Source organism: Desmodus rotundus, chromosome X (assembly GCF_022682495.2).
Source record: "Desmodus rotundus isolate HL8 chromosome X, HLdesRot8A.1, whole genome shotgun sequence".
NCBI classification, from domain to species: domain Eukaryota; kingdom Metazoa; phylum Chordata; class Mammalia; order Chiroptera; family Phyllostomidae; genus Desmodus; species Desmodus rotundus.
In genome coordinates this window covers 49,864,612-49,891,011 of record NC_071400.1, presented here as the reverse complement: position 1 = coordinate 49,891,011, position 26,400 = coordinate 49,864,612, and the positions used below count along the sequence as shown (strand labels likewise).

The 26,400-nt window shown below is 37.2% G+C and overlaps 1 protein-coding gene and 1 long non-coding RNA gene across 4 annotated transcripts in view; one reads left to right on the top strand and one right to left on the bottom strand.

Annotated features, from left to right (window-relative positions):
- The window catches only part of ALG13 (ALG13 UDP-N-acetylglucosaminyltransferase subunit), a 106,340-nt gene extending 87,614 nt beyond the window's left edge, over positions 1 to 18,726 (bottom strand). Inside the window, 3 exon segments of the mRNA XM_045194384.3 lie at positions 16,004 to 16,142; positions 17,500 to 17,662; positions 18,538 to 18,726. Of these exon segments, the coding sequence (XP_045050319.2) occupies positions 16,004 to 16,142; positions 17,500 to 17,662; positions 18,538 to 18,726 (491 nt within the window).
- LOC139440525 (uncharacterized) overlaps positions 18,527 to 26,400 on the top strand; it is a 125,653-nt gene continuing 117,779 nt past the window's right edge. For 2 of the 3 annotated variants that reach the window (XR_011650758.1, XR_011650757.1), the window contains exon 1: positions 18,527 to 18,614. This is a non-coding gene — a long non-coding RNA (uncharacterized lncRNA). Of the gene's footprint in view, positions 18,615 to 18,705; positions 18,808 to 26,400 lie in introns of those variants that run through there. The other variant, XR_011650756.1, reaches the window with a different exon arrangement.

Here is a 26,400-nt window from a genome sequence, read left to right as displayed (position 1 = left end):
GGGTTAAGGGAAATGCAGGACAACATGGAACGGAATAATATCTATATAATAGGGATACAAGGAGAAGGAGAAGAGGAGCAAGGGATAGAAAACCTGTTTGAAAAGGTAACGATGGAAAACTTCCCTAATTTGATGAGAGAAAAAGCCACACAAGTCCATGAAGTAGAGTTTCCCAATGAACAAGAAGCCAAAAAATCCCAATTGAAGACACATCATAATTAAAATGGCAACATTCAAAGACAGAGAGAAACTTAAAGGAAGCAAGGGAAAATCAAGAAATTATATACAAGGGAGCCCCAAAACAGCTAGAAGCTGACTTCTCAAAAAGCCACAAGGGACTGGCAAGAAATATTCCAACTAATGAAAAGCAAAGGCCTGCAACTAAGACTACTCTATCCAGCAAGACTCTCAATTAAAATGGAAGGCTAAAAAAGGAGCTTTACAGACAAAAGAAGACTGAAAGAATACACAGCCACCAAACCAGTATTACAAGGTATGCTAAAAGGACTGCTTTAACAAGAGGAAGAAAAAAACAGCGAGAAAGAGGAACACAGGTACAGAGGGAGTAAAATGGCAACGAATAAGGACCTATCAATAATAATCTTAAATGTAAATGGTTTAAATGCTCTAATCAAAAGACACAGGGTAGCTGAATGGGTAAGAAAACATGACCCACACATATGCTGCCTACAGGAGACCCACCTCAGAACAAAAGACCTACACAGACTGAAAGTTAAGGGTTGCAAAAAAATTCCCCAAGCAAACGGACCGGGGAAAAAAGCTAGGGTAGCAATACTTATATATGAAAAAATAGACTACAAAACAAAGGCCATAACAAGAGACACCAAAGGACACTTCATAATACTCAAGGAAATAAATCCACCAAGAAGACAAATATTATAAACATATATACATCCAACATAGGAACAACCAAATACATAAAGAAAATCTTGGAGGACTTTAAAAAGATACAGACAGCAACATACTTACACTAACAGATTTTAAAACCCCACTGTCAACAATGGATAGACCTTTTAAATGAATGATCAACAAGGATATTGCGACACTGAACAACGCCCTAGGATCAAATGGACTTCGCTGATATATATAGAGGTTTTCATCCCAAAGAAGTAAAATACACATTCTTTTCAAAGGCACATGGAATATTTTCAAATATAGACCACAAGACAGGGCACAAAACAAGCCTCAACAACTTCAAGAAAACTGAAATCATATCAAGCATTTTCTCTGACCACAAGGGACTGAAACTAGAAACCAACCTCAAGGAAAAAACTCAAAAACACTAAAATTAATGTAGACTGAATAGCATCCTATTAAACAATGAACGGATGAATAATGAGACCAAGGAAGAAATCAAGAGGACTCTGGAAACAAATGAAAATGCACTCACAACAGTCCAAAGCTTATGGGACATAGCAAAGGCAGTCCTCAGAGGGAAGTTCACAGTGATACAGGCCTACCTAAAAAAAGGCAGAAACTCGTTAAATAAACAACCTAACCCTACACCTACAAGAACTCAAAGAACAACCACAAAGACAGCCAAGAGCAAGTACAAGAAAGGAAATAACCAAGATCAGAGCAGAATTCAACATAGAGACTAAAAGAACAATTCTAAGGATCAAGAAATCCAGAAGCTTGTTCTTTGAAAAGATTAAAAAACAATGGACAAGTCTTTAAACAGACCCATCAAGAAAAACAGAGGACCCAAATAAAAAGAACTCAGAAATGAAAGACGAGAGATTACAACTGATACCACAGAAATACAAAGGATTGTAAGAAATTACTATGAACAACTATATGACAATAAATCTGAAAACCTAGGTGAAATGAACAAATTTCTAGAAAAATATAATCTTCCAAAACCGAATGAAGAAGCAGAAAGCCTGAAAAGACCAGTAACAACTGACGAAATGGAAGCAGTAATCTAAAAACTCCTGTTACACAAAATTACTGGACCAGACAGTTTTAAAGAAGAATTTTACAAAACATTTAAGGAAGAGCTAACCCCTCTACTTCTCACACTATTCCAAAAAATGCAAGAAGAGGGCAGACTCCAAAGTCTTTTTGAGACTAGCATCATCCTAATCCCCAAACCAGACAAAGACACAACAAATAAAGGAAACTACAGGCTAATATTGCTGATGAACACAGAAACTAAAATCCTCAACAAAGTACTGGCAAACTGTATTCAGCAATACATGAAAAAGATCATACACTATGATCAAGTGGGATTCATCCCAGGGATGCAAGGATGGTACAATATTCCCAAATCAATAAAACATAATACATCACATTAAATAAAAGACAAAAAATCACATGATCATATCAATAGATGCAGAAAAAGCATTTGATAAGGTACAGCACCCATTTATAAAATCACTCAGCAACGTGGTAGTAGAGGGAACATATCTCAACATAATAAAGGCCGCATATGAAAAACTTACAACCAACAGCATATTCAACAGAAAAAAACTAAAAGCTTTCACACAAAGATCAGAAACAGGACAGGGATGTCTGCTTTCACCACTTTGATTCAACACATTATTGGAAGTCTTAGCCATAGCAGTCAGACAAGAAGAAAAAGAAAAGGAATACAATTTGGGGAGGAGAAACTAAAACTGTCATTGTTTTCAGATAACATAATCGTTTACATAGAAAACTATAAACTCCACCAAAAAACTACTCAAACTAGTAAGTGATTTTGGCAAAATAGTAGGATACAAGGTCAATATTCAGAAATCGAAAGCACTTTTGTACACCAACAATGAAATATTAGTTACAGAAATTGGGGGAAAAAATCCCATTTGCTATAGCAAGAAGAAAACTAAAGTACCTAGGAATAAACTAACCAAAGAGCTAAAAGACCTGTACTCAGCACTGAAGAAAGAAATTAAGGAAGACACAAACAAATGAAAGCATGTACCATGTTCTTGGATTGGAAGAATTAACAATCAAAATGTCCATACTACCCAAAGCAATTTATAGATTCAACACAATCCCTATTAAAGTACTAGTAACAGCCTAGCTGGTGTAGCTCAGTGTACTGAGTGCCGGCCTGAGTGCCAAACCAAAAAGTCACCAGTTTGATTCCCAGTCAGGGTACATGCCTGGACTGTAGGCCAGGTTCCGAGGAGGGGGCGTGTGAGAGGCAACTACAAACTGATGTTTCTCCCCCTCTCTTTCTTCATCCCTTCCCCTCTCTCTAAAAATAAATAAATAATATTTTTTTAAAAAATGAAATACCAGTAACATATTTCATATATAGAACATTTCAAAAATTTATATGGAACCATAAATGATCCTGAGTAGCCCCAGCAATTTTGAGAAAGAACAAAGTAGGAGGGATCACAATACCTGATATCAAACTGTATTACAAGGCCACTGTAATCAAAACAGCCTGGTACTGGCATAAAAACAGGCACATAGACCAATGGAACAGAACAGAGAGCCCAGAAATAAACTCAAGTCTTTACGGTCAAATAATATTTGACAAAGAGGGCAGAAGCATAAAATGGAGTAAAAATAGCCTCTTCAACAAATGGTGTTGGAACACCTGGACAGCTACATGCAAAAAAAAATGAAACTCAATCACCAACTTACGCCATACACTAAAATGAACTCAAGATGGATAAAAAACTTAAATATAAGTCGTGATACTATAAACGTCCTAGAGGAGAACACAGGCAGGAAAATCTGATATTCCAAACAGCAATATTTTCACCAATATGTCCCCTACAAGCAAAGGACATAAAGGAAAGAATAAATAAGTGGGATTTCATCAAAATAAAAAGCTTCTGTATGGCTAAAGAAAACAATAGCAGAATGAAAAGGAAACCAACTGTATGGGAAAACATATTTGCCAATGATTATCTTGGACAAGGATTTGATTTCCAAAATATATAAAGAACTCACATGATTCCACACCAGGAAGACAAACAACCCAATGAAAAAATGGGGAAAGGATCTGAATAGACACCTCTCCAAGGACATACAGAGGGCCCAGAGACATAGGAAAAGATGCTCAGAATCACTAGCCATCAGAGAGATGCAAATTAAAACCACAATGAGATACCACTTCACCCCAGTCAGAAAGGCCATCATAAACAAATCAACAAACAGTAAGTGCTAGCGAGGTGGTGGAGAAAAGGGAACCCTAGTGCACTTTTGCTGGGAATGCAAACTGGTACAGCCAGTGTGGAAAACAGTATGGAGTTTCCTGAAAAAACTAAAAATGGAATTGCATTTTGACCCAGCAATTCCACTGCTGGGATTATACTCTAAGAATCCTGAAACACTAATTGAAAAGTACCTATGCACCCCAATGTTTTCAGCAGCACAATTTACAATAGCGAAGTGTTGGAAGCAACCTAAGTGCCCATCAGTAAATGAGTGGATCAAAAAATGTGTTACAGTCACACAAGGGAATACTATGCAGCAGAAAGAAAAGAAGGAGCTCCTATCCTTCAGGACAGCATGGATGTAACCTGAGAGCATTGTGCTAAGTGAAATCAGCCAGGCAGTGAAAGACATACCACAAGATCTCATCTACAAGTGGAACCTAATCCACAAAACAAATAAGCAAGCAAAACATAATCAGAGACACTGAAATAAAGAACAACGTGACAATAACCAGAGGGGAGGAGAGAGGGAAATAACAGGGGAAAGAAGTGAAGGGTCATCAATAAACATGTATAAAGGTTTCAGGGACAAATCCAAAGGCGGCAGGATTGAGGGTGGGGGGTGGAGGGGGGCAGGAGAAAGTGGTGGTGGGAAAATGGAGACAACTGTATTTGAACATAAATAAGAAATGGCTGAAAAGGAAAAACAAAATTAGAAAAGCAGAATTTATGAAGGAAGGAAACACGATAGTTCTAAAACAAAATTTGGCCACAGGACCCTATTCAACCTCCTCCACACTTTTGAGGAAGACAATAAAGACAAGAAAAAGAAATTTCCCAGAGCAGTGATCCTTGTTCAGAGATGCAAAACTAAAGAAACATTACCAATAGCCATTTGCTTTCATTTTCTTCTCTTCCCTTCTTTGACCTGAAGCATTCTAATATAAGTAAGAAAAAAGGAAAATAGCACTTTGTTTTAAAATATATCATATTGGCACAGAAATACTGAGGGTTGTTGGTTGTTTTTTGATTTAAGAGACTTGCAGTTTCTAATCAGTCTATAGACAGGGGATTGGGGTAAGGGAGAATAAAGACCAGAACATTCTTTTCTGTTTTGATGCACTGGAAATATCCATTCACTTAAATACCTAAATAAACTATAATTCTCTAACCGTAACCCCAAATAGACTTGGAATATGAAGTTAAATATGAAATTCAATGAAGACTTTGCTGTCTGTAACATGTAGGTCTATGCATTGTTCTTTGAATTCTAGGGAAGTATCTCTAAGTGTATTCCTACTTCTTAAAACAAAAACTCTAACCAAATGTAAATGTATTATTTCAATGAATTTTTTTTTTATTTTCAAATATGCCACATAATTGGTTTTGTCTTAGAAATCACCTATGAGAAATGTTAGTTTTACAAATGACAAGTGGGAAAACTGAAATCCAGAATACTTAGGCAGAGGATTTAGGTATCTTTTTCACTCCTAAATTTGGAGAGGGTACTACCCACCGACTTCATACTAGTGGAGACACAACAAACATACCCTGTACAAAAGGGGAAATGAACAGTAAAAAAGATGTAATACATGGCCTCTCACAGACATTCCAACAGTATCAGTTCAGCAAAAACTTTAAAAGAACACTTGACAGTAAATGAGTAACTTATAATATGTATTGCCTTACCAAACGGCCTAATGTAGTATACCCTAAAATAATCACTATAAATGAAAAAAAAAACCCTCCCATTTTGTTCCTTTTATCGATTAGAAACAGTGCTACACAAGACATTACGGGTAATGGATACTGAGTTAATAGTGTATAAAGGTTAGTTTCAAAATGTGCTGTGTGCTATGTTTTCAACTTGAGCAAAGTTTACAATTTGTTATAAAAACTGGGAATTACTACACTTAAAGGTATTTTATTCAGAGCGTTTAATTGTTTTAAAAAGTCTAGTAGTCATCACCAGAATATTAATGAACAATAACATATGAATGAAGTTACTGAAGTTGAAATTCACAGCAAAATGTGCGTATGTGTGAGTAGAAAGTGAAGCAAGTTTCAAATAAACATGAGTTAAAGGGGAAAAAAAGAAAAACAAGTTTTAAATACTTTGAAGGGTTCCATGACCCAAAGAATCTGAGAGCAGGACTGCAGCCATCAAAATAAAATAATGACAGAATACCAGTATAAATAATTGCAGCAAAGAAATAAACATTCATAGACAATCACGATTTAGAAGTGAAATACCAAGAGACATGTAATGGTATAAAGCACCTCAAAAATCTTTTCAATATCAAAGTTAGGAAGCATATGGGCTACATTCCTGTTTGAAGCTAGCTGTATTTATTTGCCCACCTTCTTCTGTCAAGCTACCTACAAAAACTGTTAAGAATTAAAGAACAATACAATGTGAAGATTATGCTAGAATGTTCATATGAGAATTAACCATTTAACAAGGAATTGTGTTTGGTGGTTATCCTAAACCTTTCTCTATGTAATCTTTCACTGGAAAACATTATAGCTACTGGTTTTAATAACTCTCTTAACTTTTAACATCACCATGTTTTACTGAAAATTCCCAATAGGTACCATTATTTGACAGACCCTAGAATACCAGCAGGACATTACATCAGCTCAGCACCACTGCTTTAGGTGCCATTCCTATAAAAGCTTGATACTACAAATTCCACTGTACAATGTCATGGTCACATCTTTCTTCTCAACAAGAAACACACTAGATACTTTGAAATCAAAGACAGTATGAAACAAATCAGTGTTTCTGAGAACCAATACCTAATCCTACACAAGATAAAGAGAGAAGAGTACTAAGTTATAATTTATGGACAGCCTACTGTCTGTCCTCCAGGCAAAGAACTCAAGAATGAGTTCCTCACCTAAACTTAAAACTTGCTCTATAGCAGAAATTATGTCCTCTGATAACAAAAGTAGATTTTATTATACACATATTAAAAGACTAAATGAATAAGTGGGTTTGACATATTTAGCAAGTAAAGCTGAGAGTACCTGGTAGCCAATCGCATAAAAAGGGTTGGAAGCATGAGTTAAAGCCTATAGGACTAAATGGCGACACCATTAAAAGATAAGGATCTCAGGAAAGTAAAAAGGAGAAATATGATTTTGGGTTTGGGGCACATCGAATTTAAGGTGCTTAGATAATTAACAGACATGACCAGTAAGCAACTGGAAAATACCATTGAGGAACTCAAATCAGAGTTGGGGAACACACACAGGGAAGTCAAGAGTAAAATGTCTAGGAGTGATGAAAATACCAAGAAAAATATATAAAGAGGAGAGGATCAAAAACAGAACCTAAAACACAATTATTTAAAGAGAAAAAGAGGTGGTAAATAACTTGCACCCAGGCGAACTAATTAGGAATTTCTCCACGTGGATTTTATGAGTAGAAATCAGTACGCTTTGAAATAGAAATGTCAAAACTGAAATAGGTTATATACCTGTACCTATCATACAATCGAAAAATCTTGAACAGTCCCAATTTCAAATATTCTGTTCCCATTCCCATAAATGATGGAAATACAATGGAATTCAGTGTTTCAATTACAATTCCCAGACCATCTTTCAGTCACTGAAACAGCATAAAAGTCCTTCTTCACATTATGCTCTGGTCTGTTTCCTCATTTGCAAAATGCAAACTGACAGTATTGATTTCATAGGATTATAAAGATGAAATGAGTTCACACTTACAAAGCACTTTGAATAGTACCTGACATGTTAAACATTTAGCCAGTGTTAACTTTTACTGTTATTTATCATGCCTCATTCCCCCACAAAAATGTATAACTGTACAGTAGAAAATTGATTAGCACATGGCTATGAGGACCACCCATTCCAAATCTTTCCTAAAAATCAATTTCAAATAATTTTCCCATACATCTCATTTCTCAGACCGTATTCACGTTTTTGGCTATCTCAAAATTCTGAACTTTCTCTTTTGCTTCCTTATTTTTGGAAATCTAAATAACTCTAACAGGAAACTGCTCAATAAACGGCATTCTGCTTACTGATTTTAAGTACCTGAAGCCCTGTTGTGTAATAAAACCAAATTTTACTCTTTTGAAAAAATGTTTCTAATAGAATTTTGATTACAATTAATCTTTCATAAGGACCAGTAAGATGTAAACTTGGCAATCAACTTATCTCGGCCTCTTTCCTTGTGTGTAAAATGAGTTTCACTAGACATTTTAAAACAGTTCCAACTCCAAAACTTTACAATTCTTTGTATTAAAGTCTTCATTCTTTCATTCAATCTAGTACCAATTGTATGCTTGGCATTTTGCTAGATTCCGAAAACTCAGGAATCAAGGTTTCTGAGTTAAGGTTGTCATAAACCAAAGGAAAACCCAATTGACTGTGTAATTCCTACTAAAATAATTAAACAACTTCTGGAAATTAACAAAACTTTCCTTGGAAGGGATTAAAGTAACCAAAGTAGACACTAGGCAAACAAATATAACAAAAAGCTTACAACGTATCGTATGGTGTGGTAGAAGAAAAAAATGCACAGGACTGGAAGTCAAGGAGCTGCTTCCAGTGGCAGCTTTGCCAAAGGCTACTTATTTCATACAAGTCCTAAGCTTTGGCCTTCTTCCTCATTTGAGAAATGATAGGATTGGACTAGATGATCTTGTGAATTCCTGCCAAATCAAAATGACTCTACGATACCCTTTGATTTTTAAACCCCGTATTTCATAAAGGTATGGTCAGGAGATGTCACCACATACAAATGACACCACTAGCTTAAGCTTCTGCTAAATGAAATAATGGAATCTGGATTTTCTGTTTTAGTGGGAAAGAAGCATAGGACGTGGGGTTCTACATTGTTTCTCATTTGTCTCAAGTTCGAGTAGACCCTTACATTTGTTTCTGATTCTCTATGGTTAGTCCCTCTTGACATAAAATAACTAAAGACTGAGGGATCAACATCCATTTTAAGCTACTTTTTCTCAAGTTGGAGAAACACATTTAAAAGACATCCCAGAAAAGTCTAATTCTCTCCACGGACTTAAACAGGGCCTTTCCTGTAACTTTACTATTAATAATAATACACAATTATGATTATGGTGCTGTGAATTCTTAACTATGTAAATTACTCACTTTTTATTATCAGCAAAATTTTAATCCAAATTGGCTTCCTCCTGCTACCTAGAATACTTCTCAGCCACCACCTTCTACCATTAGTAAGCATTTACTTTAATATTAGCCTAAGCAAAACACAATCAGGAAAATAAATCTACAGAAACATTATACAACGGATCCCAAGTAAAATGTTTAGAATATTCAACATTGGGAGAAATGTATTGGAAAGTAGGTCTTTAGAGTGGATGCTCTATTTTTACAGATGAATGAAATCTAAACTTTCTACCAGAAAGCTATGAACACTTAAGGATAATCTAGTTTATTTTACAGGTCTTGAGACCACTTATGGTCATCAAAATTTCATAAAGTAGGGTGGAGCAAAAGTAGGTTTACAGCTGTTCTTATGAAAAATAACACAATAAACTGGTTTTTGCCCCACTCTGTATGTCTACCTTGAGTTATGTGAATTGTAAAAGCATATATTTAGTTCGTTATACAAATCACATTTACTCATTTGTAAAACTAATTTTGAAGTACATAAATTATATACAAACTCCTCTATGTCATAGTAAATGTTTCAAATACCACTGTGAGAGGAGCTTCTTAAAACCCCCCAGCAAATCCTACTGACTTAAGTCCTTCTGGTTTACTCTTCTCAGACCAATAAGGTTTTTGACATTGGACAATATTATTTTGTCATTATTTATATTCTAAAGCAAAAAAGTGAACACATCCACCCCACCCTAATCTTCAGGATAAAAGTTTCTCCAAGTACAATGGATCAACTAGCTTAATTGTTCGTATTTTTAGATATTTATTGAACTTTTTATTTCACAGAACATAATCCACCATTTCTGCTTTTTAAAAATTTGGTTTCTTGGATTATGAAGCTAAAGGTGCCAACTCTCAAAAAAAAAGTTTTACAAGCCTGTTACTGTTTCATTTTCTTACACTTAGAAAACTCTTAACTACATTTGAGATTCTTGTCAAAGTTTTCAAATTTTATTTTTTCGTGATTCCAATTCTATTTGGGAGTCTAAGATAAAACCTGTAAATGCTCACTACATATTTCTAATACTGAAATACAATGATTTGGGGAAAATCTAATAAATTTACTTAACTGTAATTACTATTTGAACCCAAATGTTTATATTCACAGAATAAAATTTTCTAACATTCTATAGATGTAGGAAGTTTATTAATTTATATTATTCTGCAAATATATATTTTGTATTTAATTTGATTTAATCACATTCCATAGAGTGGATTTAGGGGGATGTTTTTAAAGTGTTGAGAGTTTAGTGTTTATTTTTGTAATCCAACAACTTTATCCAAAAATGCAGAAAACTTTTCTGGCTGTCCAGGAGGAAAACATTTCAGTGTTGATAAGTCCATTGACTGTAACAGCCCAGGAAGCGTGCTAAAACAAAAGAAAAGAAATATTAGGTAACATGGGAGAAATTTCCAGAATTCATCTGCTGCCCATTTGATGACTGAATCTAACTGCCAAGAATACCTGAAGCTTCTCAAACTATACATGTGAATTTAAATGTATTTTAATATTGTTTTCATACTAAAACTAAAGCAGTACAAAGAGCATTACATGTCAATATCAATTCAAAAGATATTTTATCTCTTATGTAAGCTGAAATATTACAGAAATGTCATTTCATGAAAGATGTGGTCACAAGGCTTTGGAATACTTCTCAGGACTGGGCAGATAAAAATTGAAGCAAAATTAATTAGTGAAAACAGAATAAATGAAATCAAAAGTAAAAGTTTATAGACAAGAACAATAAGCTGGGGAGACTACTAGACCATGTATGAAGATTGTGAAATAACTTCTTTTGCCGTTAATTTATTATCATTAATCCAATGCCAGTGTACAATTGCCATGCATGTTAGAAATAAGGTTCCAAACCACAATATAAAACTATTAATTCAGAAATTTTATTAAACCAGCCACTTAACTTACAACAGGCATAAAACCACCCAGCCTAGATTTGGGGCAAATAAATCATATACCTAAGATGAAAACACAACCAATTATTGATTCTTATGGCATTCGTATGTGTGATTTTCTTGAAATTAATATAATAAAATACTTCTAAAACTTTAAAAAATTAATAAGATAGAAGCTTATACAGCTTCCTTTTCAGCCTGAATAAAGAGATAGGATGTGTTTATGAAATCAATGTTTTCCCTTTTTGAACGTACTGACATAAAATCAAAGACGATTTGACATTTAAAATGAAAATATTCATCAGATGTGTCCAGAAAAACTGACTCTCATAAAACAGGAAGATTAGAGTTTATTTCTGTTTGAAAACTATGGTAAGCCCTAACAATATAACCTACCCAAGGACAGATATGCCCATTATCTGAGGTCCACATACTTTTGATTATCTAGATTCTCCCTGACTTGCAACACTTTTAATGGCTTCGACTTCAGGTCAAGATGGTGGCACAGGAAGACATGGCTTGCGTGTTTGCACAAACACATCAAAATTACAACTAAAATATCGAACAACGATCACTCAGAATCGTCAGAAAATGAGTTAAATGGCAGCCTGATTGCCCTGGAATTAAAGAAACCACATCCACCCAGAATTGTAGAAGGGACACAGAAGCAGAATGGGCTGGTCCCACACCCACGTGTGGTGGTTAAATTTGGAAAGGATATCTCGGGAGCAGGGAATCCCAGACCCACACCAGGCCCCCCAGCCAAGGGTTCCAGTGCCAAGAAGATAAGTCCCCACAACTTCTGGCTGCAAGAACCAATGGGGATTGAGTTGGTGGAAGAACCTTCTGGAGCCTCAAGCAGTTCCTCTTAAAGAACCCTACATAGACTCACTGACTCAGACTCACCCTCTCTGAGCTCCAGCACTGGGGAAGCAGCCTGAAAGGCACCAGTAGCACACTGGGAGAAAATGAAGCGTCTGACATCAAGGTGAGCAGAGACCATTCTCTCTTTTGTAAGCTCTCCTACCACAGAGCCAGAGGGGGCAAGCTGGTGCCATATATGAGACTCCATCAACCTGGCTAACAATGTTTGACCTGCATTGGAGATCTGCAGAGACCCTACCCCACCCCACTCAGGGGCCCAGCCAAGCTGCTTTTCCATATGAATGGCTGGTCTTGGCTCAGGCTCTACCACTTCCTAAATCCTCTCAAACAATTAACAGCTGGCTTTCGTGAGCCTGAGGTGTAACACAGGCAGCCGCCAGGCTAGATTCATAGCTTGGCTTCTCCTGGGAGTCTCCATGCCCGGCACAAGTAGCAGCCATCTCAGATTCCTTTAGAGCTCATGTAGAATGGTCCTGGGCAAAACATAGGTGGAAGCTGACCTGACCTGTACCACTGGGAAACCCCAGGACCAGTGTACCCAGTAGACAGCTACAGACCACGTCCGGATGCTACCACCTTGCCCCTACACAGCTGATCCTCTACAGAGGGTGGAAATTGGTATAAATGGTCACAGAGAGTCCTTGCAGCTGACTGGCCTTGGTAAATCACTCCCATTGATCTCCAAACAGCAGTCAAGGCCCAACTACAAGAGGAAGGTGTACTCAGACTACACAAAGGGTGCACCTCAAGTACCCAGCTTGGGTGATAGGGGAGGCTGTGCCACTGAACCCTACAGGACCACTACATTAGGCCACACTACCAACACATGGAGTCAAAGCGCTCTACCTAATAATAGAAACAAACCCAGAGAGGCTGACAAAACAAGGAGACAAAAAAAAAAAAAAAAAAAAACATGGCCCAAATGAAAGAACAGATCAAAACTCCAGAAAAAGAGCTGAACAAAATGGAGATAAGATGCAGAGTTCAAAACACTGTTTATAAGGATGCTCACTGAACTTAAGCGAGGACCTCAGCAGCATAACAAAGACCCAGTCAGAAACAAAGGGTACACTAATTGAAATAAAGAACAATTTACAACAGGGGTGTCCAAACTTTTGATGTCTCTTCCCCATACTGGAGGAACAGTTGTCTTGGGCCACACACTATACATTGTGACACATAATCACCAAAATATGTCATAATGTTTTAAGTAAATGTGTTGGGCCACATTCACAACCATCTCTGGTTGCATGTGGCCCACGGGCCACAGTTTGGACACCCCTGGTTTACAGGAAAACAACAGTAGAGTGGATGAAGCCAAGATTCAAATCAATGATCTGGAACATAAGGAAGCAAAAAAACCACGCTGAACAACAAGAAGGAAAAAAAAAAAAGAGTCCAAAGAAAGAGGATAGTATAAACAGTCACTGGGACAACTTCTAGAGGTCCAACATTGGCATCATAGGGGTGCCAGAAGAAGAGAAAGAGCAAAAAATTGGAAATCTATCTAAAATATAATGAAAGAAAACTTCCCTAATTTGGCAAAGGAAACAGACACACAAGTACAGGAAGCACAGAGAATCCCAAACAAGATGGATATAAAGAGGCCCACTACAAGGCATAACATAATCAAAATGCCAATAGTTAAAGATAAAGAGAAAATCTTAAAAACAGCAAGAGAAGTTAGTTTTCTATAAGGGAGTTCCCATAAAACTGTCAGCTGATTTCTCAAAAGAAACTTTGCAGGCTAGAAAGGATTGGCAAGACATACTCAAAGTCATGAAAAGCAGGGACCTACAGCCAAGATTAGTCTACCCAGCAAAGATATAATTTAGAATCAAAAGGCAGATAAAGAGCTTCCCAGTCAAGACAAAACTAAAGGAGTTCATCATTACCAAATCATTATTACATGAAATGTTGAAAGGACTTATTTAAGAAAAAGAGGAAGATCAAAGCTATGAACAATAAAATGGCAAAATTACATTTTATCAACTAATCTAAAAAACAAACTAATCTAAAAAGCAAATAAGAACAGATACATAATCACACATACAGAGCATTTTGATGGCTGTCAGATGCAAGGGAGGTGTTGGGGAATAGGTGTAGAGGTGAGGGGATTAAGAAGTACAAATAGGTAGTTACAGAATAGCCATGGGGATGTAAAGCACAGCACAGGGAATGGAGTAGCCAAAAAACTTATACTCATGACCCATGGACATGAACAATGGTGGGGGTATTGCCTGAGGGAGTGTGGGGTGCTGGACTGAAGGGGGCAAAGGGGGAAAAAATCAAGACTCCTATCATAGTGTACTCAATTAAAAAAAGGAAAATAAAAGAATAGCTTGTATATTACAAAGCCACCCTGACATTCCCTCTCCTCCATCATTATAGAGATTAGGACATCAACAATTGCTCCTGAAACAATCAATGAATCTGTCTCCTCTCAATGAGAGCAGGAATCTTTGTTTTGTTCACTGATGTATGCTTAGTACCTAGAATAATACTTGGCACATACTAGATGCTTAATAAATATTTAATAAATGAGTACTTACTGAGTGCCTAAGAGATAGACGCAGAAAAGTTAAAAAGAAACTATGTTCTAACCTGTTTCTTTTAAAGTTTATTTTTATTTTCTAATTCATTTCAATTCATTATAACATAAAAATACGGGGCAGGCCAATGTATGTTTACAGTTGTATGTGAAACAGTTTACTCTTGTGTTACTACTTATTAATTATAACATGTATTTGTATTACAACAGTAAACCTCGTTTTGCCTATACCTGTATGTATTTTGCAATACTTCTATGAGGTCTTTGCTTTTTAAAACATCAAATTAGGATAGCCTTTAAACTCAAACAATTGGAAATTACTGACCTGACTTTTTGGCAAGCTTCTAAAGTCTCAAGAAGAAATAACAGAAAACAAAGCAGCAATTTTCTTCGTTGTTCTATTGTGATGTTGATCAGTTCCTGTTGAATTCTAATGTACTTCTAAAAAATAATACTCCTTATCATAAAGGAACTCCCCTGTTTAAAATACCCCAATGACTTCTCACTAAACATAGAATAAAATCAGAACTCTTACATGAGGTATCCCAACCCAGCATCAGCTTACACTACATTCTCTCTTGCTCACTATACTTCTGCCACACTAACCATCCCTCTGTTCCTCAAATGCACCAAACTCAAAGCTCATTCCTAACTTCAGACCTTTGCAATTGCTGCTGTTCCTTCTGCCTACAGAGCTTCACATAACTGGCTCTTCCTTATTATTCAGGTCTCAGCTCAAATGTCATGTACTGCCATGCCTTCCCTGACCATTTTATCTAATTAGTCTTCACTCAAGCTATCACACCACATTGCCTTATTTTATTCATAGCACATTTCACCATGTGAAATTACACTGATTGCTCCTTTAGAACTGTTTACTATCTCCCACCACTAGAACATAGCACCATGGGACTTTATCTCATGTTTACCACTGTACCCACAGCACCAAAAACAATGCTTGCCATGCATTAGGTATAGCTGAATTAATGAATAAGCAAATTTAGAGATTCCAATAGATTTACTGAAGGCAAAATCTGAATTAAAAATAAGCAAATGCCTTCCTTGAACAGTGAAAATCTAAATAATGAACTCAAAAATTATATTCTTGGCGATTTGAGCAGTCAAATGAACACACACACACTCATATTTACATGCAATGATACAGGCATAGATCACAGTCAGAGTGGAAGACAAATGAGAATCTGATAGGTGGGAAAAATCAATGAATGTCTGGTAAGTGGGAGAAGGTAAGAGGTCTAAGAAACAGATGAGGTAAGTAGGTGGATAAGAATAGCTAGGGAAGACTTAAGGCAGGAGGTCAAATAATCAGTCTCTAGTATACCTGCAGGTACAGTAGAAGAGATGCCCGTCTTTGTGTAGCTGCTTCGCCAATTCTAGCTGATGATTGTTCATCAACTTTTCGTTTACAACTACTATAAGAGGCTTTTGTTTTTCCAGAGTCTCCAAACAGCTTCCTGCACCTACAAAAATACATCAAATTTGTTAATACAGTTAAGGTGTTCCACCAAGTTTTATGGTAGAACTCAAAAGATGAAAAACTCAGTAGGCAGAACTACAAAGGACTTTTAATTACACATCCAAAATACCACAACTATCATTATGTGTTATAAACCTAACTTGAAAAATACGTTTTTTAACACTGCCACCAATAACCTGTAATTCAGTGATCTGCCACTTGTCCTCTAGAAGGATGCCCTGGGCATGGGTCTCAAATGCAAGTAAGATTCAGGTTCAACATGCTGTCCCTGAAACTGTATCACACAGCTATTCAAAAAGTAGAAAAGCAAGCCTTCAATAGCAACAGGCACCAATAAAGAAAAACTCTGACTGCTCCTTGTGAGTCTGCCTGTGAGGTACGATCCCAAGTACAGCCAAGGGTAAATCTCCACAAATGTGCATATATACAATGTTTGGGTCGATTCAAGTTTAAAATCTAAATCATTTGACATTTTATATGGGAGTGCGAAGATAAGTCAGTAGACAAATCCTTTTTGGGTAAATAATGATGGGATAGTAATGGAAACACAGACTCCAGGACCAGACTGTTAACTGTCTACCACTTACTCACTGGAAGTTACTTACCCTCTGCGTCTCAGTTTCTTCATCTGAAAAATGGACATACTAATAGTACTTAGTTCATAGGATTGTTTGGGAGGATTCAACCAGTTATATACACATAGCACGTATACCAGTGCCAAAAGTTATGAGCTATTACCCATTTCTAAACACCAATTTGTTAGTAATGCCTATTTCTAATGACTTGTTTCTCTCCAAACTAGGTTTATTAAGAACCACAGAACTTCTTCCTCCGTCACTTATCCAGCGTCAAAACTGCAATGGTCCCCCAAAACAGTTTTTCTGAAGATCCTGGCAGTTTAACTAGAAGAGCAGGCAATATGTAGTTGTTACAGAATATTTCTGACTTCATTTATTTTACATCCACATTTAACAGAAACATAAAACATCTTTCAAAGTCAATTTCTCCATGACTAATCCAAGCAATTAGATGGCTTAACATTACTTCGGATCTAAGCCCAAATACTAACTTCAACTGACAACTCTTTACACACATCATTAGGTAAATTATTTTGCCCATGTTTAAAGTTGGGCCCTGGTGATTAATTCCCCATCCTTCTACCACCCAGAAATAATAAATCCTACCAATAATATTCTCAAATGTTATGTTCAATTACTACATTGAAAAGGGCTACACTAAGTTACTCTAGTTATTTTACCTCCAAAAGGTTCAAGTTTCTGTTCTTATTTACTTTCTATACAAAAAAAAAAAAAAAATGTTAAGGTTCTAAGGCACTTTACCTGCGTGACTAATAATTAGATCTGCTTTCTCAAGGTCTTCTTTCAACGAATCTTTGTACCTGTAAACATCCAGAGTGAATGACTCAGTACTGCATGGTTCAGGTACCACCGTTCCTCTACCTACTTGCAGGATGAGTCGGTTGTAACCAAGACTCCTGATGATCTGAAACGGGGTTTAAAAAAAAAAAAGAGAGAGAGAGAGGAGAGAAAAGAAGAAGCGGGCCTTTTAAATAGGTTACTGTAAAAACGGAGTAACAAACAACAAACCCTGAAGTTGGTGTTCAGATAGTAACACCGGCTGCCAAACAGTCTAAATGCCACCGACTCCTGTTAGTTTTTCTCAAAATGACCTATTTTCCCCGTCCCAGGCCCTGATTGAGTACCTCACTAGCCCTAATGCATCTAAGCGACCCACCTCACTGAACCATTAAAGAACTGGCCCCACAAAACAACCTGAGACCAGGCAAGGATCCCGGAAAAGGCGCTGAAAACTCGGGGGCAGAGCAACTAAGAGGTCCGTTCTGCTTCCCAGGTTTGGCTGCGCGAACAAACCCTGGAGAGACGCTACGCCACCTCAGACCAACGACAGCCGCGAGGGCGCCAAAGGCGGCCAGGGGCAGGTTACGCTCCGGGCCGCCCGGGGAAAGGCGACGAGGGAAGGGCGGCGGCCCGAAAGGGAGGAACTGGGTCCAGCCGGTTCGAGTGAGACCCGGGCCTGGCGGAACGGGCCCAGGCGTCCGGGTTTCCGACGAGGCGTGCGAGGCCCACCACGCGCCGGGGGAGAAGGCGGGGAGGCGGGTCTAGGCCCTAGAGGCGGAGCCGCTGAAAGGAGGGGTGAAGCCTGAGAACCAACAGACAGAGGCGGAGACTCTGAGGGAAAGGCCGGTGCGGGGGGAGGAGGAGCCAGAGGAAAGACTGGGGAGGAGCGGCCCGGGAAGACGGAGGGGGAGCCGGCAGTGTCGGAGGACCCTGAGGCGCGGGGAGCAGGGGGAGGGCCCAAACGGGCGTAGGGAGGAGCCAGCGAAGGGGCGGAGGCACCTGAGGTAGTGCTGCGGCACTTCTTCCGTAGCGCGGACGTTGGCCAAGGTTACCGAGGATGGCGACGGGGACGAGCGGTGAGCTAACCCTCCGGCCTCCCCCACTCACTTGCAGACAGTCGGGCGCCAAGACACTCGCAACGAGGTCGTCAAAGCTGGTGGTCCCAACAGTAACAAACACGCACTTCATCGCGATGATTACCAAGTCAGAATCCCAAGGGCCGGATGTGACGTGCGAGGCCACGTGAACTGCTGCTGCGCGTTCAGTGGGGTAGGCGGAAGTTGGCCATGGCCGCCCAGGGGCTGCGGGAAGTCGGTTCGCGTGGCTGGGTTGGGGGTGGAGCCAAACACGACCTACTGACTTGTTTGCCAGGCACTGTTGGAAACGCTTTGCGAGTAGGAAGGAGCTGGTGGGACCCTCGCGTTAAGAGGGTGGGGAATTGATAGGTTTATTTTTTTCAAAAGTAGCAGTTGAAAAATAATGATGCCTCGCGCCTTATGCTAACAATCGTGTTTGATTCGTTGCTTTGGGTAGCACAAATTTTAATGTTACAGAAGTTTGAGATTCTTTCTTTGCTATCATGGTTTGCCAAGACATATACATAAGAGCGATGGCTTCAGGAGTCACTTGAGGACTTATGAAATAAAAAGTGCTTTTCTTAAATCACTCATTGTTAGCACGGGCTCTTCCAATTGTGGTTCTCAAGAAGCCATAGTACTTTGGCGTCTCTTTGGAATCTGCAGCAAGACAATTACCTCCATAAACATTGTGTGTAAAATAGAAGCATTAAGGCCTGAAGTTTACATCTATAATGAATTGAAACCATCCATTGAACCATTTAACATGTGAAATTAAGATCAACTTGAATTATAATAAAATGTAAAATAATACATTAGCATGACTATCTACCACAGATACATTTCAATTAGTCAAGTACAGGAGCGGTGATTTCTCAAGATTCCCTTCACCTACTGCTATTAATATTATTGTCCGCTTTATGTGGTTCTAATGTTTTCTGAGTTTCCTACTTAAAATATCACTTTCACTCATATTTATACTTTGCCTGCCTGGTTATATGCAGCAGGGAAGCTGTGAGAAGAAATTCTTTTAAAGAGGAAAAGGATTGGAGTTGAATTAGGCATAGATCATAGGCTGAAAAAAAAACCTCTTTTTACCTTTAAGTCGTGTAGCTTGGGTAATTGTCTTTCTGAGGAGTGACCTGCCAGCCATCCGTCTCTTGGTACCAAATTTCACAAATTAATGATAGTGAAACTACAGTTTCATAATTATAGCAAGTGTAGAAAGATCATGGTTGAATAATAAAACATAAACATAATCATATACTCTGCCCAATAAGAGGAATAAACTTTTCATTGAAATATAAAAATAAAAATATTCCAAAATACTCTGTAATTCAGAAAGACCTTTACCTCTTCTGTGTCTGAAATCTTTTCCTGTGTTTGGAAGATATTAAATTTGTGGAGCACTATTCTGATTAGCTCACAGAGAGAATAAGCACATATATAAATTAAATGTTCTTAAATTCCCCCAAAATAAGGAAACAACTTCTAATACTTCAAATGTGCCACACCTTAATAAAATGTCTTCCAGAAATTGATGCAGAACTAGTTTAAGAATCCAAGGTTACATAATTGATGTAAAATTTTGGCAATTAAGTCTTTTATCTGTTTATTAATGGTAAGTATAATATCACCATGTGTATTTACTTGGGTGTGTTTTCCCTAAATTTATACAGGCTTACTGATCAAATAAGTTAACATTACTTCTAAAAATGGTTATAATTATGAAAAAGGTAAATTTGTGTGGATGAAAAAGGGGCCACATACTAACCCTGACAAGCTCCGGGGAGGTCTGCATGGAGGGCTTTACAAACTCGGTCACCGAAAGCAACCACAAGGATGGTCTGAAATTAAAACTTTCTGAAAGCAAACCATGGTGGTTAGTCTTGGGCTAGGCCAGTATCGTCTTTGACAAAGGTCAATCTTTACCTTAACTGAGGCTGTCTATTGTCTTTTTGAAAGTAAGATAACACATCTTTCTAATGTCAAAGTAATTTCCTTTTTCCAGGCCCCTCCCTAATCACACCCTACGCCTATATCCACCATACCAGAACCCAAGACCACAGCCCTTCGTTATTATCTTGTTCTCTGAATACCATCGCTATGTGCTTTAAATGATCATTGTTAACTACCCTATACCCACCAATGTAAAAGAAGTATTTGTCTCTTCAGTTTACTATTTTTTCCAATCTCAGAGATTTTCCAGCTTTGCTGTCTCCTGCCTCCCTAATCTACCACCAATGAATTTCATGTAACCCCCCTTATATCTTCCTCCTTCAATTGTAATATATAAAATAAGCTTCCAGCCTGCCATTCTTCCAAGCATTTTATGAACCCGCTGAGATTTTGCTTCCCAGCAGTTGTCATCGGTTTGGCTCAAATAAATTCATAAAAATTCTCTACAGGTTTGGACATTTCTTGCCGGCACTGGTTTTCAACTACATTGAATTCTGACAAACTATTTCAACAGCAACAATGCTTTGTACTATGCCAGTTTGAAAGTGATTTACAGTACCCTTAAGCAACTTAAAATCATGGACTGACATGAAATTGAGTTAATTAATGTATACTGATTACACAGCTAGATACTTTTTAAGTAAAATAGAATACTGAGACCTTGGTTTCAACTAAACATAATTTGCCCTGGCTGGTGTGGCTCAGTGGATTGAGCACCAGCATGTGAACCGGAAGGTTGCTGGTTCGATTCCTGGTCAGGGCACATGCCTAGGTTGTGGGGCAGGTCCCCAGATGGGAACATGTGAGAGGCAACCAATCCACGTTCGTCTTGCTCATTGATGTTTCTCTCTTTCTTCCTCCCTTTGCCTCTCTGAAAATAAATAAATAAAATCGTAAACATAATTTTAAGTTTACATACATTTGCTTCTTATTTGAAATGCTATAGAGAAGCTCCATCTTGAAGTTGTATAATGAATGTGTTTATTTTTGCCACTTTAGGAGGTTATAAAAGGATCTGTGTAACTGTAGAAAGTTTTGTCATGTCTTAAGTTTGCTAGTCTGTTAAAGTGCTTGTATATGCCAGACAATTCTCATTCATCCACCCTGTACCTTTCTCTTTAAGTTAGAAGTTAGTCACTTTGGTTTGAAATTGTAATTAATATGGGTGGTTGAGATTTTATTTACTTATTTATTTATTTAATCCTTGCATGATGATATATTTACTAATTTTAGAGAGAGAGGAAGGGAGAGAGAGTGGGAAGAAACATGAATGTGAGACAGAAACATCCATCAGTCGCCTCCCATATGCACCCCCAACGGGGACCAAACCCACAACCTATGTATGTGTCCTGACTGGTAATCGAACCCGCAACCTCTGATATATGGGATGATGCTCCAACTGGGCCACCTAGCCAGGGCTTGAGATTCTTTAAGGAGTAATAACAGTGACCGAGAATTACAACAATATATGTTTTTGTTTTCCAAGCACAAGTAATAGTTTTTTTCCTCAAACAACTATTTGTTTTCCAGACCCCTTTATACTCCTAAAATTTATTGAGAACCTCAAGGAGATTTTGTGTATGGATGATAATGTGAGTGATAACTGTTGATATTTACCATATTAGAGATTAAAAATGAGAAAATTTAAAAATATTTGTTGATTCATTGGAAAGTAACAATGATGAGCACATTACATGTTAACATAAATAACCTATTTTTGAAACAAAAACTGTATTTTAAAACAAAAAAAAATCATGAAGAGAATAGATTGTTTCACATTTCTGCAGATCTCTTTGACTATGTGGACTAACAGAAGAAAGCTGGATCTTTGTATGTTCTCATTCAATACATTGCATTATCAGGTATCACATAGCATCTGCAAAGCTTGACTGTCTACTCAGGAGAATATGAGAGTCCAAAGACAGATAATATCTTAGTACTATTATGAAAACCATTTTGACCTCACCAAAAATCTAAAAGAATATGAGAGACTATAAAAAGGACAAAACTTAGAAAGTGAATTTTCTTTGTCTTGGTTTATAACACCTGAGTCTGTAAAGAAGCTATGAAATACAGGGATGGGTAAAATAGGTTTACAGTTGTGAGTACACAAATCACAGTTTATTCTTGCATTGTTACTTATTAATTATTGTATTATTTACTTGTATAACTGTAAATCTATGTTTGCCCGCCGCTGTATATTAAAATGTTTACAGTACTACTTCAGTTTACATTGTCTTGCTTCCTTTATTTAGTAAGTAATGCTTCTACCTACAATAGAATGGTTATTCATTACCTTATGCAATCTGCCTAGATAGCAGAGATCCTTGTGTCTTACAAGAATAATTTTACTTGATTTAAGTTTCCTTTTTGTGTCTATGATTATTTAAGTGAAAAAAAAACCTTAGAACATAGGCTCTTCATTTACAATAGTGTTAACATCTGGGCTTCTTTTCAAATGCTTTATTTGAACTTTGAGTAAATAGGTATGGAAATATTGTTTTTCAGTCATTCAGGTTCCTATCTAGTCAAGTACACAGATCTCCTGTGACAGTTCTTAATTTTGCCTTTGCCAGATCAGTTCCTAAATTTAGAATTTTAAAAAAAAATCATGATGTATTTTATACTTAAAACTAAAATTGTTATACATAAACCAACTAAGATTTTTCAGAGGGCCTTTGGAATCACAAATATTTGCTGTGTCACCTTATAAAAACAGATATTGGGAATAATTAGGTTTGTTTAATGTATTACTATTGTCAAGTCGATTGGGGAGAGTTGTCAGATCAGAAGGGACACTCAGCCTTCTGTAAACAAATTTAGGGGTAAAATATTATTAATATGAACATTTCAGTAATTGTGTGCTTTATGGGAAGTCCCTGGCAATTTGTGATGCCCTATGTGTTCAGAATTGTTTTACCGTCAGAGGTAAACGTCATCAAAACTCTTGTGAAATATTGGGTTGACCAAAAACTGTTTAGTTTTTTCCTCGTGATGGTTCTAGTAGTGCTTAGTTGTCTTCAACTTCATTGGAAACAATTTTGTTAGATTGTATTTTGACAGCTGTCATAGCAGAGTTCATTTAAAAAAAAACCTTAATCAAAGTTGGTGAATTTTCATGCAGCCTTTTTAATACTGAAGATGGAAGGAAATACCCAACATAAAGGTGTATTATGCTTTATGATTTCAAAAAAGGTAAAAATGTAACTGAAACACACACACAAAAAAGATGTGTGCAGTGTATGGAGAAGGTGCTGTGACCTCTCAAATGTGTCAAAAGTGGTTTGCGAAGTACCAAGTTTCTTGGTACTATTGACATTTTGGCCAAATATTTCTTTGCTGTGGGGTTGTCTTATGCAATGAAAGATACTTAGCAGCAACCCTCGCCTCTACCCACTAAGAGCCAATAGCAGGAGATAGCTGACATACTCAAAATATTCAAATCAATAAAGTTATTGGTGAAAATGAAAAAAATGTGTCTTTTATAGAAAAAAATTAAACAGACTTTTTGGCCAACGCAATAGTTATACAGACAGGCATACCTCATTTTATTGTGCTCCGCAGGTGTTACATTTTTTCACAAATGGAAGGCAAGACAATCCGTAACCAAAAAGATTACAACCAGCTTTATTGTGATACTTGCTGTATTATTGTGGTCTGAAATGAAGCCTACCATATCTCTGACGTATGCCTGTATACTGGACTCCAATACAGAATTTCACCCCTTTCTATTATGATAGAATTGGCATAGAAATAAATTAAACACAGCCAATAAATTTCTTAATGTTCTCCTGTTGCTCTAAACTTACCTGAAGGTTCTACTATAAACTGCAAGACAGAGTTTTAATGTTCAACAAAGAAAAGGAATCTCAGAATCTCATGGGAAACACAAATACCATATGATCTCACCTTTAAGTTGAACCTGATCAACAAAACAAACAAGCAAGCAAAATACAACTGGAGACATTGAAATTAAGAACAATCTGACAGTAACCAGAGGAGAGGTGGGAGGGGATAATTCGGGGAAAGGGAGGCAGGGTTTTCAAGAACAACTCTAAAGGACAGATGGACAAAACCAAGAGGGAATAGAATCAGGGGAGGGAGGTGGGAATGACTGTGGTCAGGGCTGGGGAGTGGTTGGGGGTAAATGCGGACAACTGTACTTGAACAACAATAAAATAATTTTTTAAAAAAGAAAAGGCCTTCACATGATTGCCACTTGAAAGAATAGACTTTGGTGTTCAGGCACCTGAGTTAGTATCACTCAGATATCTTTCAGATGGTATCAGTGGACTGAGGTAGTATTTCCAGGGCTTTTTTTTAAATCCAGTGAAAGGTGCAGACTAACAGAGAATTAGATAACCAAGAGGATGTGCTAGACAGTGCTTGGCCTTCCATAAGATACCCAGTAATCCTTTTATTCTTTTTTCTCCCCTTTCAAAATATTTTAGTTTTTCAAATGAAACCAAGGATTTCTAATGTGCATTTTAGAAGAAATATACATATTGGTGCAGATAAACGTGAAGCTATTTATTGCTGAGAATCTAAAGGAAATATGAAAAAAAAGTAGCATGAGTTAACCATGAAAAGGGTGGTTTCATACTGGTTTTTTTATACCTGAAGGTCTGTTTTATTTTTTAAATATTTAGAAGGAAATTGTAATGAATGTATAACATTAATTTATTCATATCGATTTTATACTTTTTTGTTTCTGCTATTGCTATTTCTCTTGCTTCCTCATAAATATGGCTAAATCATCCTTCAAGATTCAGCAGAGGTGGAATTTCCCAAAGGAAGCCTTTCTCTGAGCCTCGTAAAGTATGCACACCATGTGCGAATACTACTCTTTGCCTAACTCTGTCGTAATTCTTAATGTTTAAATACCCTGTATACGTCTTCCTTCCTCTGGACTGTAAAATCCTAAAAGGGAGAGACCATGTCTAAGTCATCTGTGAACTCCCAGCCTTTAGTGCTGTCTCTGAAACCTAGCCAATACTCAATAAATGTTTATTGAACTAAAAACAGTTAAATTATTAGGTACCCACTAAGCCCTGTGGGAAGTAAAAAGATAAATAAAACATGTTTTCTTTTCTATCCCAACAATAGATTACTTGTTTTCCATGGGTTGATTGATGTGGACTTTTAGAATTCAGAAACCATGAAATCAATTATTTTTATTTTATGAACAGGAAACAGAGGTTCAAATAAGATTGTGGTTCCCCCCTCCCAAGATTATAATAGCAAAGCTAATAATAACAGCAGAGCTCTCCTATACTATGCTGACCTATCCTTTAATGATGAGCCTACAATACTGACACCTGCATTATAATATAAAGCATTAAGAGCAATATAATTTTTTGCCCTGGCTGGTGTGGCTCAGTGGACTGAGCACTGGCCTGCAAATCAAAGGGTCACCATTTTGATTCTCAGTCGGCATGTGTCTGGGTTGCAGGCCAGGTCCCCATGGGGGGTGCGCAAGAGGCAACCACACATTGATGTTTCTCTCCCTCACTTTCTCCCTCCCTTCCCCTCTCTCTAAAAATAAAATCTTTTAAAGAAAGCACAATATAATTTTAAAGAATGATAAACCAGAAATGATTATTATTCTTTTAAATACACCACACTATAGAAGCCTTAAACCTAACTATTCTGTGTATTTTTTTGAATGTTCATTAATTATCAGAAGGTTTTTATATCCTTTTTAATTTTTCAATTACAGTTCACATTCAATATTTGGATGTGAAGCCATAGTTGGACACCATAGTGCATAGATAATTACATAAATTATGAAGTGATACTCCCCATAATTCCAGTATTCACCTGGCAC